Source organism: Plectropomus leopardus, chromosome 19 (assembly GCF_008729295.1).
Source record: "Plectropomus leopardus isolate mb chromosome 19, YSFRI_Pleo_2.0, whole genome shotgun sequence".
Taxonomy (NCBI): domain Eukaryota; kingdom Metazoa; phylum Chordata; class Actinopteri; order Perciformes; family Serranidae; genus Plectropomus; species Plectropomus leopardus.
In genome coordinates, this window is record NC_056481.1 from 18489979 (window position 1) to 18506367 (window position 16389).

The 16389-nt window shown below is 40.5% G+C and overlaps 1 protein-coding gene across 1 annotated transcript; it reads left to right on the plus strand.

The window, feature by feature from the left end:
- The first annotated feature begins 1544 nt into the window (after positions 1-1544).
- LOC121958591 (WD repeat-containing protein 49) lies at positions 1545-7525 on the plus strand. Its single transcript, XM_042507625.1, has 7 exons — positions 1545-1697; positions 2378-2851; positions 3160-3309; positions 4944-5128; positions 6225-6364; positions 7060-7208; positions 7310-7525. Exons 1-7 carry the CDS (start codon positions 1545-1547, stop codon positions 7523-7525), a joined length of 1467 nt encoding a protein of 488 aa, XP_042363559.1.
- The last annotated feature ends 8864 nt before the right edge of the window (positions 7526-16389 follow it).

The following is a 16389-nucleotide window of genomic DNA, read 5'->3' on the forward strand; positions in this document are numbered from 1 at the left end:
CTCATTATTGCCCCAAGGGTTTTGTAGTGTTCCAACTGCTCTCTGTTACTGGTATGATGATCAGGTAAGCCTATTCCTCTGAGGTGTTCTTTTCAGCATCACAAATCCACCCCCAAATCAAAAAAACTCATCACTTTAATTCCTTTTTTCCTTCCAAGTGTCCCAAACGACCCTCCCTGTTGATACTGGGGGATGAAAGAGGAGGAGTCCACCTCATGTGGTTTCTGAATCCATGTAAAGGGCTTTTCAATAAGCCATCCAAGGCAGAGAACAGCCCGCAGAGGATCTTTTTCCCAGTAAGCTTGGCCTTGTCAATTTAATTACTTTGCTCAGCCAGTTGCAGAGAAAAATGTCACGCAGGCCTCAGTAGTAAACAGTGTAGCTGTTAAAGATCGATGATTACACTCCAATATACACTCCAACGCTTTAACAATTATTGCTATCCATTGTGACAACAGGACCTCAGTGAACACAGCAACATGGTCTCCTACCGTCACATCCCAAACATCCACCAGGAACCAATCAACAGAGTGATGTTTGAGCCGGACGCCAACGTCATCATGACATCTTCAGAAAGCGACACCACCTCTGTGGTCTTTATGAATGTGACACTGAGGCAGCAGCCTTATATTTGGAAATTTAAGCAGGTAACAAACCAATTTTCTCAGGCTTCAGATGTTAAAATGCTTGTGAAAGGCATCTGAATGCAGCACAAGAAAACGGATATCAATCCAGGTGTTAAAGGGTTAATTGCTGAACTGATTAGAACACACAAAGTCCACAAAGTCAGGTTTAAGCACTCAATGTTTTTTTTCATCTGGGGCCTCAAAATCACAGATCTCTTCTGCATATTGTTGTGTAGTGCTCATTAATATAAAGCATGTTTTTAAGCATGAGAAGTTTATTTCCAGACATCTGTTCCACCATGAACATTGTCACCGTGTGACAAAATAAACGAACAAAAGGGGAGAGTAATGATTTTTGTTATCCAATTTTGATCTGGATGGAGTGCAGATGGAGGTCACAGTACTCTGGTCTGGGTGACCCTGATGTAAAAGTTTGGGTCATGGTTTCAAAATCAACTTTCACGCCTTTAAATTTGTGTATGAATGTCCTTATGTGGCAAATACAAATAGTGTATAAGTCATTCAGTGAATTAACCCCAGACAGTTTTATCTAGAGAAGCCAATATGAGACGGGAGTTATTTCTAAAATTGACTCCTGTTTGGCATACAGAAGCAGACACTGCCACTGACTGTGGAGAAATGAAGTAATTGCACAAAACGTTATTAAACTGGGTGGTGATGCTTCCTGCTATTCACAATGGGTTTTTTTTTTTTGAATGAGCAAATTCATTTTATACTCCAATTAACTGTCTGGACATTTTAACAATGAGGCCACCCTAAAAAAAAACTCAGAATAATAAGACCAGCTAACTTGAACTGTATTAGTAGAAGTGAGCAGCATAGTCTGTATACCATCTCTGTGTTTCTGTCTCGTTACAGGGAGCTAAATGTTTTGACTACAACGCGTCTCTGCAGTTAATGGTCGCAGGAGGTCGTGACCGAGCAGTCAGACTGTGGACTCGATTTGTGACCACACGTCCCGTAGCTACGCTGCTGGGTCACCGCACCACTGTGTTGGATGTTGCAATCTACCAACCTGTTGGGCAGATCTTCAGCTACTCCAGAGATGCTGTGAGTCATTTAATATGAAGCTTGAAACAAAGAACTGGCCTCCAAAAAAGAAAAGAAAGAAAGAAAACAGAAAAAGAAAAAGAAAATAAGTCAATTTTTTTTTCGTTTATTATTAGGGGTTGATTGATATTGTTTTTTCAGGGCCGATACCGATACCAGTTATTCGTATTTAATGAGACCTATATTTGAAACCCATACGCATTTACAATAAAAATGAAAATATTTCGGTCTAAATTTATAAATTGGAATATAACAAACTTCAACACAAAATTTTGTTTAAATGCCTTTAGCAAATGTTTAATCAAAACTGAATCTTTCAACATCATATACAGCAAGTTCCCTGCAACTTTTATGTAATGTCAACTGAGAATTTAAATAAAATATGAATGAATAAAAATAGCTCCCTGAGGTTTTACAAAGTAAAAGTTCCACCCATGTTGACACTTTCTTTGCATTGCAGACTGTCTTCCCTGGTGTTGGTTGAGTGTAATACGCACACTATTTCATTAATTGACTTTATCTACGATCAATAAAATAAAAAACTGATACAGATAATTGGCAAAATGATGAATATTGGCCCCGATAATTGACCAGGATAATATTTATCATATAAAATTGTATTTGGGATTTTTTTTTTGTGTATCATTATTACAACATAACCTGAATATGTCCTTTACCAGGAGCTGAGGGTTTGGGACATTTCCAGCCATCACTGTCTGAAAACCATCCACCTGCAGTTTCCCTGCCAGCTGCCAGGCCGAACCCCAGAACACGGCAACTTCCCTTTCCTGTTGCTGAGCCCTCCTCTTCCCGAGCAGACACAGTCTCATTTAGTGGTGGGATGCAAAGATTACCTGGCACTGCTCAACCTGTCTGAAGTGAGAAGAGGAGGGGGTGGATGGTTGACAGATGAGGGAAGAGAACGTGGACCAAAAATTCACCCTGGTCCTGCCCTCTCCTGCGCTCTGTACAACTCTACCCTGAGAGAGTTGGTGACTGGACATGTCGATTCATCTATGTCTCTGTGGGACGTGGAGACGGGAAGGAGGCGGCTTCAGATCCTAAATGCTCATGGAGAAGATGAGCTCACCTGCATGGCACTAGACTCCCTCCACAAAAGACTGATCACTGGGGCTTGCAATGGCACTATTAAGGTGGAATATCACTTTTGACTTTCAATTTGTACAAAAATATTGTGAATTTAAAGCAGTTGCATCAAAATTTGTGAAAATATTTCATCACCTTAGAATTGCAATGTTTTATCCAACATTTTTGTCAAAATTGAGTTACTCATAAATTGTTATTCTGTGACAACTTTTTGTTTTTTTAGATATTTATGCATAATTTTTACGATTTTAAATGGAAAACTTTGGAACAGTATAATTCTAAGGTGACAATTTTTTTAATGTATAAAAGAAAGTTAAAATATTTTTTTTTAATGACAAGACCACTCCCCGAGCAGGTGTGGAACTTACTAAATGGCCTTAACTTGCACAAACTGGAGCCTGTCACCAATTCTGAGGTCACCGCGTTGACCTGTCTCCATGACAACCAGCTTCTGGCTGTGGGGTGGAGCCAGAGGATCGCTCAGTACGACATTGCAGCTGCCAAGGTAAAAATAATGTTGCCTTAAACTGATAATCCACATGTAGTTTTACAGAGAGTAACATAACACCAGGCTGAAAAGCTGTGTTCCAGTGCCCTCTCAGGTTAAAAGTTTAAAGTCTTTCTCAACTAATTTGAAAGGCGCAGACACACCAAACTGACATCAGAGAACTAGCAGCGACGAAAGCCAACTGTTGCCTCGACTCATGTCGCCTGTGTCTCAGCCAAAAAGTTGCACATGAGCATACAGCAAACACTTAAACTGACAGCCAACCAATATGTTCTGCACCAGCATAAGAGGAAATAACTCTCCATACCAGCAGGCAACAGTCTTTGTAATTGTCATTCAAAAGGGAAAACTAAAGATTGTCATTAGCCAGTTAGCACATTAACAACACAATCCAGTGTTGAAAGAACTAAACATATATGAATTATGAATGAACAATAACACCAAACCATAGAAAAAGGTTTCTGCCAAGAGCTCAAGTTTGTTTTGATCTCACTACTTTGGCTAACTGAGTTATTATTTCCTGCAATAGTAGCAAAAAATGTGAAAATGAGGTAGTGGTGTGCTTAAGGACTATCTTTGTCATATGAAACAAAAAAAATCAACAAAAAACACTTTTGCTCTTGAGGGTTGGCACATCTGAGGAAAAAACAAACTTCAGGGACACATGCATGAAACTTGGACAAATGCAGTTGACCTTGACTTAACAGCCGTTATTAAGAACGTGGCTATTTACATAAAACACCTTCTTCTTTTTATTGCTAGTATTGTTTAGAATGTTTCAGAGCATAAAAAAGATTCCCCACATCCGCCTACATATTCATACATGCTGACGCTCTGGTCTCAGGAAATAAAGATGAAGCATTGCCAGTGCCAGTATAAACACCGGCATGAACTGCAATGTGAGACAAAAGTCTGAAGGCACATATTTTCACACCTCAGATTCTTGTGTTACATTTTACCTCTCAACCTTTCACTACCATCTGCTCTGTGGTTAGATTCATTCCTTAACTACAGGAGTAACATTCAGTATTAATGCTTCTCCAGCAAATTCTCAATCCTATTTTCCCCCCGTTCATAATGTTTCTCATTGTAAAGCCGCCCTGTGTCCGCAGAGCCAGGTGTTTAAGAAAACATTTTATGGCCAAAAAAATGTGAAGACTGTTTTTAGGGGTAATTGATATCAGCTAATGACGTAAATTACATTTACACATGCACCTGCTGAGATCAAAGACATCTGTAGCTGTATTTCTCTGCCGTCCACCCTGCTGAGCTCCCACATAGTTCATTTTAAAGAGCTGACCTCAACACTGTAGCCCGGAGGAATAAACAAAATCAGCAAACCAGAGAAGGAAATAGAGCTGCTTTCCACAAGGCAACACAAACAATTTCATGTTATTTCAGACCATTTGTAAACTGTCACATGGTGGGAAGTGATGTGCGAAGAATTGCACAATTTCAACCAAAAAGCTCACACACACAGTGGAGCCTGGAGATAGCACTGCACTTTATGTTTCCTGGAAAACCTTTTTTGAATGTTGTGCTGATTTTCAACATACAAAGGTTTTCTTAGGATTTTAATGAATAAAAAGCTTTGCTGTCGTTTAATATTTACACCTGTACTTTGCACGCAGGATTTGTATGTCAGAGCTGAAATGTCGTGGAAGTCCAGCGGTGTCCACAAATCAGACATCCTGGCTCTGTGTCAGTGTTCTGCTCTGGGGGTCATTGCCACAGCAAGCCATGATGGAGAGGTTATTATCTGGAGGCTGGAGACGCAAGGACCTGTGCTTCACTTACAAAGACATGCACAGAACGGGTGAGAAATGTAACTGTGTGTGTGTGTGTGTTTGTGTGTGTGTCTTCATTAAGTGGCAGCCTTAAAAAAAAAACAAACCCTGCAGTTTTTTGAGTGGCCACTTGAGGCTGGCTCTTTAGGTGAGTCAGTCCCATGTGAAAATGCCCAACTTCACAGCAGCAATAACATGTTTACAGCCTGGTACAAAAACAATTTTGGCCTCATTTCTGGCTCAAAGAATCCAAGATGGCAACGGCCAAAATGCAAAGTTAAAGAGTAACTTAACTGTTTAAACACTTTTTTTTCAGCTGAGAAGTTATTATTATGGGTAAATAGTAGCATTGCTGGTTGAGAGAGCTAAGTATTAAAATTCCTCATATTGTGTTCAAATATGCACAGTAGCTGCCTTCTGCAGGTTGAAGTAGGAAAACAACCATTTGAGCCTACTCGGATCTTCGTCAGGTCAAAATGTTTGAAAAGTTGAAACCACACCTATATTTATATGTACTACACACCAACATGTTGACAAGCTCTGTGGTAGCAGCTATGGTAAACCATCTGATCCACTCAGGATGGTAAAACAATCACAGATGGTTTACCACACCTGCCACCATAGAGTTCGTCAATCCGTTGGTATATATGTGCTTTCATCTTTTCAAACTTTTGACCTGACAAAGATCTAAGAAGGACTGAAATGTCTTCATTCAACTTCTCTGGTTTGGAGTGATAGTGTAGGCTTTACATTTTTCCTCCTGCATTAAAAAAACATGATTACTTTAGGAAATGCAATGCATTGTTAAAGATTCAATATGTTGTTTTTAAACTTTTTGGTTTAGTGACTACTTTTAGTGACAAAAAAGTCTGGCTGGAAATAATATATTATTCAACATAAATAGGCAAAGATTGGGGGGGAAAAATCTAAATAACAAAGACAGATGTATTTAGCAGAACTTGTTTTTTCTTCTGTCCTACAACATTACTGTCCAACAACCTCAAAAGCACATTTTGGCAACACTATATCATCTCTAGTAGCAAACCTTTGTCAAGAGTACTGCTTCCTTAGTGGGTGGTATCCTTTGTTATTGTTTGTTTTTTTCCCCTGCTTGTTTGCATCCAGAGCGATACCCCCCGTGGACAGTCTCTTGTTCCTGCAGCATCGAGCTGGCAACAGGAAGCTAAGAAACAAAGGTGTTCTGGTGTCATCACACGCTGGCTGTCTCTGTTTTTGGAGCATCGCTGGACAGACACACACTTATGGTGAGACGGGGAGTGTTGATGCAGAGAGTATCATTAAGAAGGACTGGGTGAAAAAGTAAAATTACATGTATTTAGAATAAAGTTCACAGTATAAGGGCGGTGGAAGCACTAAACAAGCAATTGATGAGCAGCTGTCAGTTTTAATGATCCTCCTGTAAGATGGATTTACAAACAGCCAGAGCAGTGGCAGTTAGGCTGAACTGTTGACTTGGCCTGCCGCCTGTACCATTCCTGGCAGCCCACAACTATGTCTCTTTCCAGATCCCATCTGTGTTTAGTGGTGTGGGATTCATGCACTGTGACCGCAGCATATGTGTACGAGCATGCATGGGTGTGTGAGTGAGCCAGTGGGCATTTGTGTGTGTGTAAAGGTCTGCATATTGCATGTGCATTTTTCTAGCAGAGAGGAATTTGAGTGTGACATAATATGGAGATGTGTGACATACCATGAAATGGTAGCAATTTGTCTCTGAAGTACATTTAAGTTGAAACAGTGTTCTCGAAAATACACACACACAAAAAAATCGAACTATAATTAGATGTGTTTGCATGCAATGTTGTCCTTGTAGATCTTCAGGAGCCCAAACCTACAGGAGACTACTGTAAAAATGATTTTTTTTTATTAAGATTTAACTTTGTTTTGTTAAGTTTGGAAAACTGTGTGAGTACAATTCAGTTTTTCCTCCTCAAACCAGGCCAGTTCTTTGCTCCAGAGCAGCCAGGTGAGCGTGTGATGAGCCTGAGCTCAGATCAGACTACAAATAACATCCTGGTCTCTGGAGACACAGCAGGCTGGCTTCAAATCTGGGACATCAGTCACTATGCACTGGACATCCAACACGAGGTGAGTGTTTGTCTTTGTGTGTTTGAGCTGCTGTAGATTAATAAAAAATGAAGTATGTCCTGTATATTCCCTTATACCTGAGGTGTTTTCTTTCCACACAGTCGATTTATGAACGGCCTCCTCTGCTGCAGTGCTGGAAGGCTCATGAGAGAGCATTGGTAAGTGTGGAAGTCCTTGAGGTGGCTGAGAGACTGTGCATCCTCGCAGCCTCAGCTGACGGCTCTGCTGGGCTGTGGACAAAGGACGGAGAACATGTGGGTTCTTTTGGGCAGGAAGTTTTATGGAGTATCAGTGACCCAGCTACGTACCAGAGGTGAGCTCTTCTCTGTTTCATCTTAGAAGTACATGTCAAATAGTGTTCCCACATTTTCATGGACACAATTTCAAAACTTTTCCATGACTTTTCAAGGACCCATAAAAAAGTTTCCATTTCAGAAAAGCGTGCACTTCATTGCGCCTGCTACACTTACCTGGTTACAGTGCTTTTCTGCATACACATAGTAGAATTTTGGTTCACACAAAAAACACTGCCATAATATGTCACATTTAGAGGTAGTCTGTCATAAAGGGAGAGGCCTGGCAGGTATTAGTCATGGAAAATGAGAACCATGCAAGTTTTCTGCTTGTATAAAGCAGCAAATTAGTTATTTAAGTTAATTTGCCTGACTTGACATTGCACATCCTTGAATATGGCTATTGCACACTGCAGTGTTGATACTTAAACAATATATTGTACAGCATAATAGTGCTTTGTTATGTCAACAGCTAAGTTACAGGAAATCAATTCGTTATGTTACATTACATGGAAGGTTATCTCCTGGAGATTCCTGTAACAATTTGTTTGATTACAGTCAACAAAATTGAATGACTTTCCCCAGAACTTTTAAGAATTTTTACAAATTCCATTGTTTTTCCAGGCCTGGAAAATGATATGGTTCAATTTCATGAGTTTTCCAGGTTTTCTTTGGGAACCCTGGAAATAATAGGAAAAATAAAAAACAGTTACAGAGGGAGTTGAAAAGTGGCAGTGCCTCTATGAGCACTGCCTTTTTTTAATGTCAAAATTAGGACAAAAATTCAACAGTGGAGAACTTTTCCTACTTTGCTGAACCCACCGAGGGTTAACACATACACTCTGTGTCGCTCATTGTGCTAACTCTTCCATGGCTGAGGCCATAAATGCTAAAAATGACTGCACACATGCAGCCCGTGAAGCAAATTGGATCCTGCACTCCCAATTTTGAGGCTGACGTGTGTAAACATGGCAGCCTTTTGGGGATTTTATCATTAAATTCGGCCAACACATAAAAGAGTGCGCAGGAGATGTCCAAACAAGTAATGATGTCAACAGTAAATGGTTTGTGCCAAATCTAATATAGAGGAATACGTCATGGTTAAGTGCTTCCTCCAAAAGAAACTTCCCTTGTTTTCCGCAGACGTTCAAGTCTTTAATAGAAACTTCAGTTCTGTTAAAGGTTATACACTCTGGCTTGGCCCAAAGCCTTTGCTCTGTGCTCAACTGTATTTTTGTCACATGTTGGGTAACATGAACCAAAAATGAGAGAACACTCTGAAGTAATTTAGTTTGAGAGAGATGAAAACGTACAATGAAGTGACAGACAGTCAGCACATGCCTAGATACATGTGAAAGTAAGAGAGAAAAAGTTGTGGTCTTAAAGTCAATTATGTTGTTTGCATCATCTCTTCTCACTCTGTCTCTGTCACTGCCTCTCTGGCATCTGATTGGAAGACCATCCACAGAGCATGAGACAACATTTCAATGTCTCTTCTGTACCTCTTGCATAAGTGTTGCATAACTCAAGACATTTTTTTAGCCGTGCCAGCACCGTGGCTCTAGGGATGGCGGTGTCAGTCAATCAGCCGACCAAATGCTTGCAAAGCAAATTACATTCCCATCAGCCTCAGCTGTACTTTGTGTTTTCGTGTTAATTAACAAATGTCAGCATGCTAACAATGCCAAACTAAGACTGCAGTCAACAATATACTGATTTAACATCAGGGTTATCACTGTGAGCATGTTAGCATGCTGACATTAGCATAAGTCTCAAAGTGCTGTGCCCAATTATTAAAACGATGGACAATGTGTCTCCACTTTTTCCCATGGTGCAAAAATGAAGCCAAAATATACTGGATACAGTCATCTGTTGCTTTTGGAGCATGACGAGATCCCGCCCCTATACACATCCTACTGAATTGCAAGCAGTGCCATCAATTGTGAGCGCTCCAATCGACACACACAACTGTCAGTCATGATGTTACTCCCCTGTTTCATAGTATCAAATAACTAATTGAAATCAAACATGTCAGAGAAACACTTGAACATACAGTGGTAACTATGTAAAATGACAGAAACCATCTTGAAGAAAAATTATAGAACATTTTCTTTGATTTTTTTTTTTTTGTGAGGCCTATATCCTATCTGCTAACACAGAGGGGACGGGGTTTGTTACCTATAGTACAGCCAACCACCAGGGGGAAATCAAGAGTTCTTGACTTCACTTTTGGGTTCAGTTTTATATACAGTCATTGGATGTGCCTGAGCTGCTTGCATGGCTGTACACTTTTAGACTTGTTTGGCAATGTATTGTCCAGTATATAGCCAAGCAATAAAGGAAATAAGCTTGTAATCAGTAAATACTGTACATTACCACATGTTTTTACAATGCATTAGCAAATGTGAACATCCCAAATTTGCTTTTTGCTTAAAAGAATTCCACATATGCATTACTGTGCAAGGTGTTGTCATAAACATAGAGGTTGCTAAGCATTAGCTATGACATTCTCACATTGCTACAGAAGTTTCAAAACTTTCAGATGCCTTTTAAACAGCTAATCAGTGTACAATTACATATGATGGAATCGTAATCACTTTTGATTTACTAAGACAGCAGTCCTAAAAGCACACAAACACACATACACACACACACAGAGAGAAGGAGCACACAGAGTACTCAAATGCAGGCCAACTACACCACAGAAATGGAGACCAGCTCTGGTTTAAATCAAATCTAACAACAAACAGTAACACAGATATCAGACTCTGTGACAAAACATCATCCAGCATAGATCAAGGATCCTGTCTGGTTCAGCAACGAACAAAAATGGGAAACCTGTCTAATCTAAAGTAAACAGCTTTGTGTTTGCGCAAGTGAATTCCTTTCAGCAAAGAGCAATGTCTTTTGATTCTGACATCCATAGGAGGACACAGAGGAAACTGAAAGAAGACACAGAGGAGAGGACCAAGAGTGAAAAAACTGGGTTCTACAACGTCAAAAGTCAAGCACTTCACCCCAACAACAGGGGTCAAACTTCACAGCAGGAATGCTGTTCTGAAGGTAGTCATTCAGTGCAAACAGGTGTTTGGAGGTGCTGTAAACACACACACACACATACACACACAGACACACATGGCCTCTCCCTGACCCAGTCCATCTCCAGTCACATTTGGCTGTGTACTGGGAATGTCCCTTCCCGTAATTACCACTCTTGCCAGAATCCCTCTACACATGTGTGCGGGTGTGTGTAGCTTCTGCTGCAGAAAAGGGTTTGAACGTACAGGTTGGGATGGCCTTCCCAGCTAATTAAACCTGATACTCTGATTAAATCATGTCCAATTTCACCACATTATGAAGAGAAGAGTCAGAGCATTCTTCACATTCTCCTCCTCTGAAGTCTGGAGCTCAGCTTGGGAACATTTGGGCAATGTTCTGCTCCAGAGATGCAGGCCAGATTGTAAAAAAAAATAAAAAATTAAAAACTGAATTGCACAAATGCTCAAGGTTAGTGTGTGTGTGTTTGTGTATGTGTCTGTGTGTGCGGGTCTGCAAGACATTTCCTACACTTTCCTTTCACTGTCTGCCCGTTACTCAGTATTCGCCAAAATAAGCGATTAGCTGTGCTTTCTTAGCAACCACACCCAGACAGACACAGTTATGTGTGCACGCACGCGCGCACACACACACACACACACACACATTAACTGATGATGTCTCCTGTCTTCTACTTAAGCTTTATCCACCAGTCCAGCTGAGATTGACCACAAGCAACCCCAGCAACCCATGGTAACCTGCAAACATACAATCAGCAGCCAATGAGTGTAAACACATGTTGTTCTCATCTTAGTTAACTTCCTTTCTGCCTCTGTGCATGTACATTAATCCTTCATCTGTGTGTGTCAGTATCTGTTTGAGGACTTTTACCAGACAGTAGCTTCGTGTCAAGAGAGGAGACATCTATTTGATGACATTCGTGACAGCAATCATTGTTGATATGCTGTTTTCGACCTGCAGGTGACTTTCATGCTTGATTTTTTCTGTTCTTACTGAAAAAACACACAAATTCACTTTTCATCAAAATTAGCGCGTGCATGCAGTTTTTTAAACACAAGTATACCCCCTAAGAATGAGCCATAAACTGCTCTCCAACTGCCAGTAGAGCAGAGCAGTGTGCATGTCTCTGCTGCAGACAAGTATGTCTTCCTGTGTGTGGGTTTTTTGTTGTTGTGATTGGGTTTTTTTGATGTGTCATGTTCAATTTCACGGTCAAGCCACATGTAAACACTAAACAGTAGTAGGAACAGAAGTCTGTGAAACTTTATGGTGGTTATTTTTCTTTATATATCTCTTACTTATTCAGTCTCTCTTTCAAACTCTGTGCAAACTCTTTTAAATCAATGTTTGCACTCTGCTTATGTGGAGACGGGGGCTGATTATTGGTGGTGGTCATTACATATTAACAGTTATGGAGCTAAAATTAGCACATTCACCTGGGTGTTGTATTCCCTGCTGATCGGAGCCAGAGGCGATAAATACCCATGACGATTGCAGAGTCATTTGACTCCAGTTTGATTGTAGATTATCCAACATTTTATACCAGTTACCATTTAAAACAACAGTATGCAACTTTTAAAAAATGTAATGATGCTGTTTTTCTCCTCACATTTGAGAAGCTCGACTTCTAAACAATGGGGGAAAAAACCTACCTTTGCTCAATAAAATAATTTGGGAATCGCTGCTACAGTCTGACCTAGTCTCATATGACCAGTGGCTTGTTGTGGCTAATGTGAGCGAACTTGGATCAAGTAAGTCAGTTTGCTAAATTTCTGAGTTTTCGCTACTTGTGCTATTATAAAGCTACATTGAGAGTTGAAGTGGCTGCGATTTAGCAAAAGTTATAGCCTCACTTTATTTTTCAAAATGCTCTGCTTTTTGCTGCTGTAATGACTGATTTTCTACTGAACATTCAATAAAATGACCTAGACAGTGGCATTTTAGCTTTGAATGTATTATGTAAATGCTCTATAGTGGGAGTGTTTATTGTCTAGGTTTGTGGACATCCAGTAGTTGCCAACATAAAAATACTGGTTAGCACACGCGACTATAAAAGGCTCGATCAATTCTGGAGGAATGTGAGGGCGCAGTTCCACTTCCTTTCTTCCCGGCTGTGGCTGTAGCGCTCCATGCTCAGGCTGAAGTTGTCCAGAAAAATGAATCTGAGGGCATAATGAAAGAGGGGTAAAAAGAAGAAATAGAGGGATACTGCCATTCTATTTTAGAAACATCTGATGGGAAAATGCATGTCTTCTCCACTTTCTTCTGTTCTTTCTTAATCTTAACTGCTCTAAATCTTTTTCTTGATCTGAACTTCATCATTCTCTCTCTGCTTACTTCTCCCATCTGTGACCTTGTCCTTTTATATTATGTGTTTTGCTACCACACTGTGCATTCGTGGCCTTGATATTCCTGTAGCCGCCAATTTTTGTGGACTGACCGCTGAGAGGTCAGACAGGAAGTTCAAAAGACTTCCATTGATTCATCTGACTGCTTTACATGTTTGTTGAAGCAAGAGTTTCAGAAATGCCTTGATGCTGCTGCTGCTCTGTAAACTCTGCTCCATCTTGACAAAAGTTGTTTTCTAAAGCTGAAAAATCTGCTCTTCATTTTCTTCTTTTTTTTTTTACATTTTTTTTTCCAGGGGATGCTTCCACTGAGGATTTACCCAGAATCCCCTGGGTGTGGTATCGGTGTTTGACTGGCAGCAAAAGGCTCAGCTCGCAGCATGTGGAAGGAAAAGTGAGATTCCTACCTGTCCAGTTAGATATAAATGAAGATGTAGACATGAATGCTGTTTTTCCTTTTTTTGCATAAAGTTGTCATGAAACTGTAAATTGAATATGTTTGTTTAAATGTGTCACATGGATACTGTACCGGCAGTATTTCCCCTTCAGAGCAGCTTGTGATATACACTGCACCACATCTTTTTCTTTTTAATCAATTCCAAACTGCTCACAATTCCTGATGTTTGGTCTCTTTTACTTTAAAGGAATAGTTTTGACATTTTGGGAAACAGACCTACACTTCTATGCTAAGAGTTAGATGAGAAGATTGAAATTACTCCATATTTAACAACTTAGAAAACTTGGACTCAGTTGCAGAGAAAAGCACCTAACACCATGACAAGTTTATCAGATCCAAATCTTTACGTAGGTGATACACATGAGGGCAGTCAGCAAAGGCATAAAAATCTGTTCAGGGCATCACGCAAGACACAAAGTCCATATGTTCAAGCAGAATCAAAAACCAGGGAATCAAACACAAGAAAAAGGCTGGTGAGCATGAACACACTACGGCAACAATGACAATCTGGCAACTGAATGGAGGAAACACTGGGTCTTAAATACACAAGAGCTGATTACTTACTACAAACAGGTGAGTGAAACAAGACACAGGTGAAACACATGAGGTGATCAACAAAGGCGGAAGAACTCAGGAAGTAAAATTAGCACTGAGCACTGAGAAAATATTTCAAAATAAAACAGGAACTGGACAAACACACATGAACATGAATATATCACATAAAAACTGTGTCCTTGTGGGACCACTTTCAGCTTTTTATTTTCTCCTGTCAGTGTACTGGTCACGTGATCTTAGCCTTCCCAAACACTTGGGTTATACACAGATTACTGGCTTATGATGACATGGGATATGTATAAATAGTGGTACATTGTATTTGTGAAACAGCAGCTTCACAATACCCCTATTGTTGTATTTTTATCAGCAGTGTGAAATTTCATGATATTTGAGACTTCTGGGTCGCTCAGACAGACAGACAGACAGACAACTGAGCCATCTCACCCATTTATCTCAGCCCAACCCTGTATGCTGTATCATCACAGGTCTGCTGAATTGCACAAATTGGTGACGCAGAACTCAATGCCCTATTTTCACTTGCTGTCTTTCCATATTCGATTTTGCAACATCTTTGCATGTGCTTGCCTGCTCATCCCTGAAAACCTGGTTATTTTAAGCACCGGTCTGGATGTTTTAGCGGGGGAGATGGCAGGGTTTGTTTCTCGGGGATAAATACAAACAGACGCAGCTGGGACAAACAGGGCAAGTCATCTAGACTGCACTTTTGCTTCCTCAGGCATCTGCAAGACAACATAGCGTTGCTGAAATGTGTTGTGTCATCAGGAATATCCTCTGTCTGCGGATGAACACTTATAGTTTGACATTTATTACTTTGTCAAATGAAAGTATTTATCTTGAGCTTTTTTTGTGCAGTGGAATAAAAACCAAATGACATATTCATACATTTCTCAGTTTGTTGTCAGTGAAACTTTTATTTGTGGGATATTTTTTTAAATTTACAGTTTAAAGAGAACACATACAACTGACAGCAAGTTCAAATGGAAAGCTCATTCAGTTATGAAATATGTGGTTTCTGCTGGTCTAAAAACAGATTTTTCTTTTTTTACGCCATGCATTTTGGTCAAAAGAACAAAAGTGCCTCTTTTTTTGTTTTTGTATCTGTATTATGTGAACACACTTGCAGAAACACTTTCAGAAAGCAGTCACTCACTTAGCCTGTGTGTGTGTGTGTGTGTGTGTGTGTGTGTGTGTGTGTGTGTGTGTGTGTGTGTGTAGGCAAAACAGAAGCTCTTTTACAATTTGGCTAAATGGCAGGCTAAAGATTCCTTTCACTAATTTCCAACATTAGCAAAGACTTCTTTCAGCCTGTTCTCTCTTTAGAGATGCTAAAACACCCTGGAGAACAACTCCCAGACACTCAGGCGTAATTTTGCCAGACTTATACACACACACATACACACACCTACACACACAACAACAAGACACACAAACAGACGACAGATGTTCCACAGCGACAACAGCGCAGATGCAGGCTGGGAAATGCCCTGCGAGGTCTTCATTGCTTCGGTATAAAGCTGCTTAAGGCTTTTAGAGCTGAACCGGGCAACAAGCAGCCATCGTAATTTATACACTGCATGTTTTCACAGGAATCAGCGAGGGAGAGAGTAAAGAAAAGGTAGCCTGTGAACGAGGGGAGGTGTTATTTCTCCCTGCATGTTTCCTCATTTGAAGTTGTGCAAGAAGTTGTTGTTTTTTTTTTCCAGCACTGCCTTTTTCTGAACTTGCGTCTCTCTGTAGATCAGCGTGACAGGGAGAAAAGTGAAGGATTCATGTGTGGGAAACTGCAGCAGGAAGGAAAGTGCAGCTGGGAATTTCTGCCTGGAGCGAAACAGACTGAAGGTCTGTGGCGAAAAAGGCAAAGGAAAGACGAGGGAAAGGCAAAGAGTAGGAAGCAGAGTGGCAGAAAAGATAGTAGAGGAGCAAAGAGGATGAAAGTTTTAAGCAGGGATGCCATGAGATGGGAGGAGGAGGAGGAGGAGGAGAGGAGACTTGATGTGATGAAGGAGGAGTGAAAGTGGACTTTACATAATGAGCAGGTTGGAAGATGACAGAGGGAAGCTTGTCTCCACGTCTTCTTCGGATGTCAAGGCAAGTCACGCGTTCACACACATTTTTAAACCTGTAAATCTACACTTGCACACTCACCATCTTCCTGCCAAAAACAAATTGGAAGAAAGGCAGTCAGCTTACATACTCACACATGAATGATAAGTGGACATGCAGCTATACACATTCACACACACACACACACACACACAGAGAGACATACACAAACACTCACTCACTTGCATTGCATCAGAGTAGATACGCCAGCTGGACGTTTCATTCAGATCTGCTGTGACAAGAAGAAGTGCACTTTCTCCTCCCCTTCCTTCTCCCGAGGACTGCTTCTTCAGTGTGTTTTCTACACCCTTATTGCACTCACTGTCCATCTACTAACCTGTAATGTG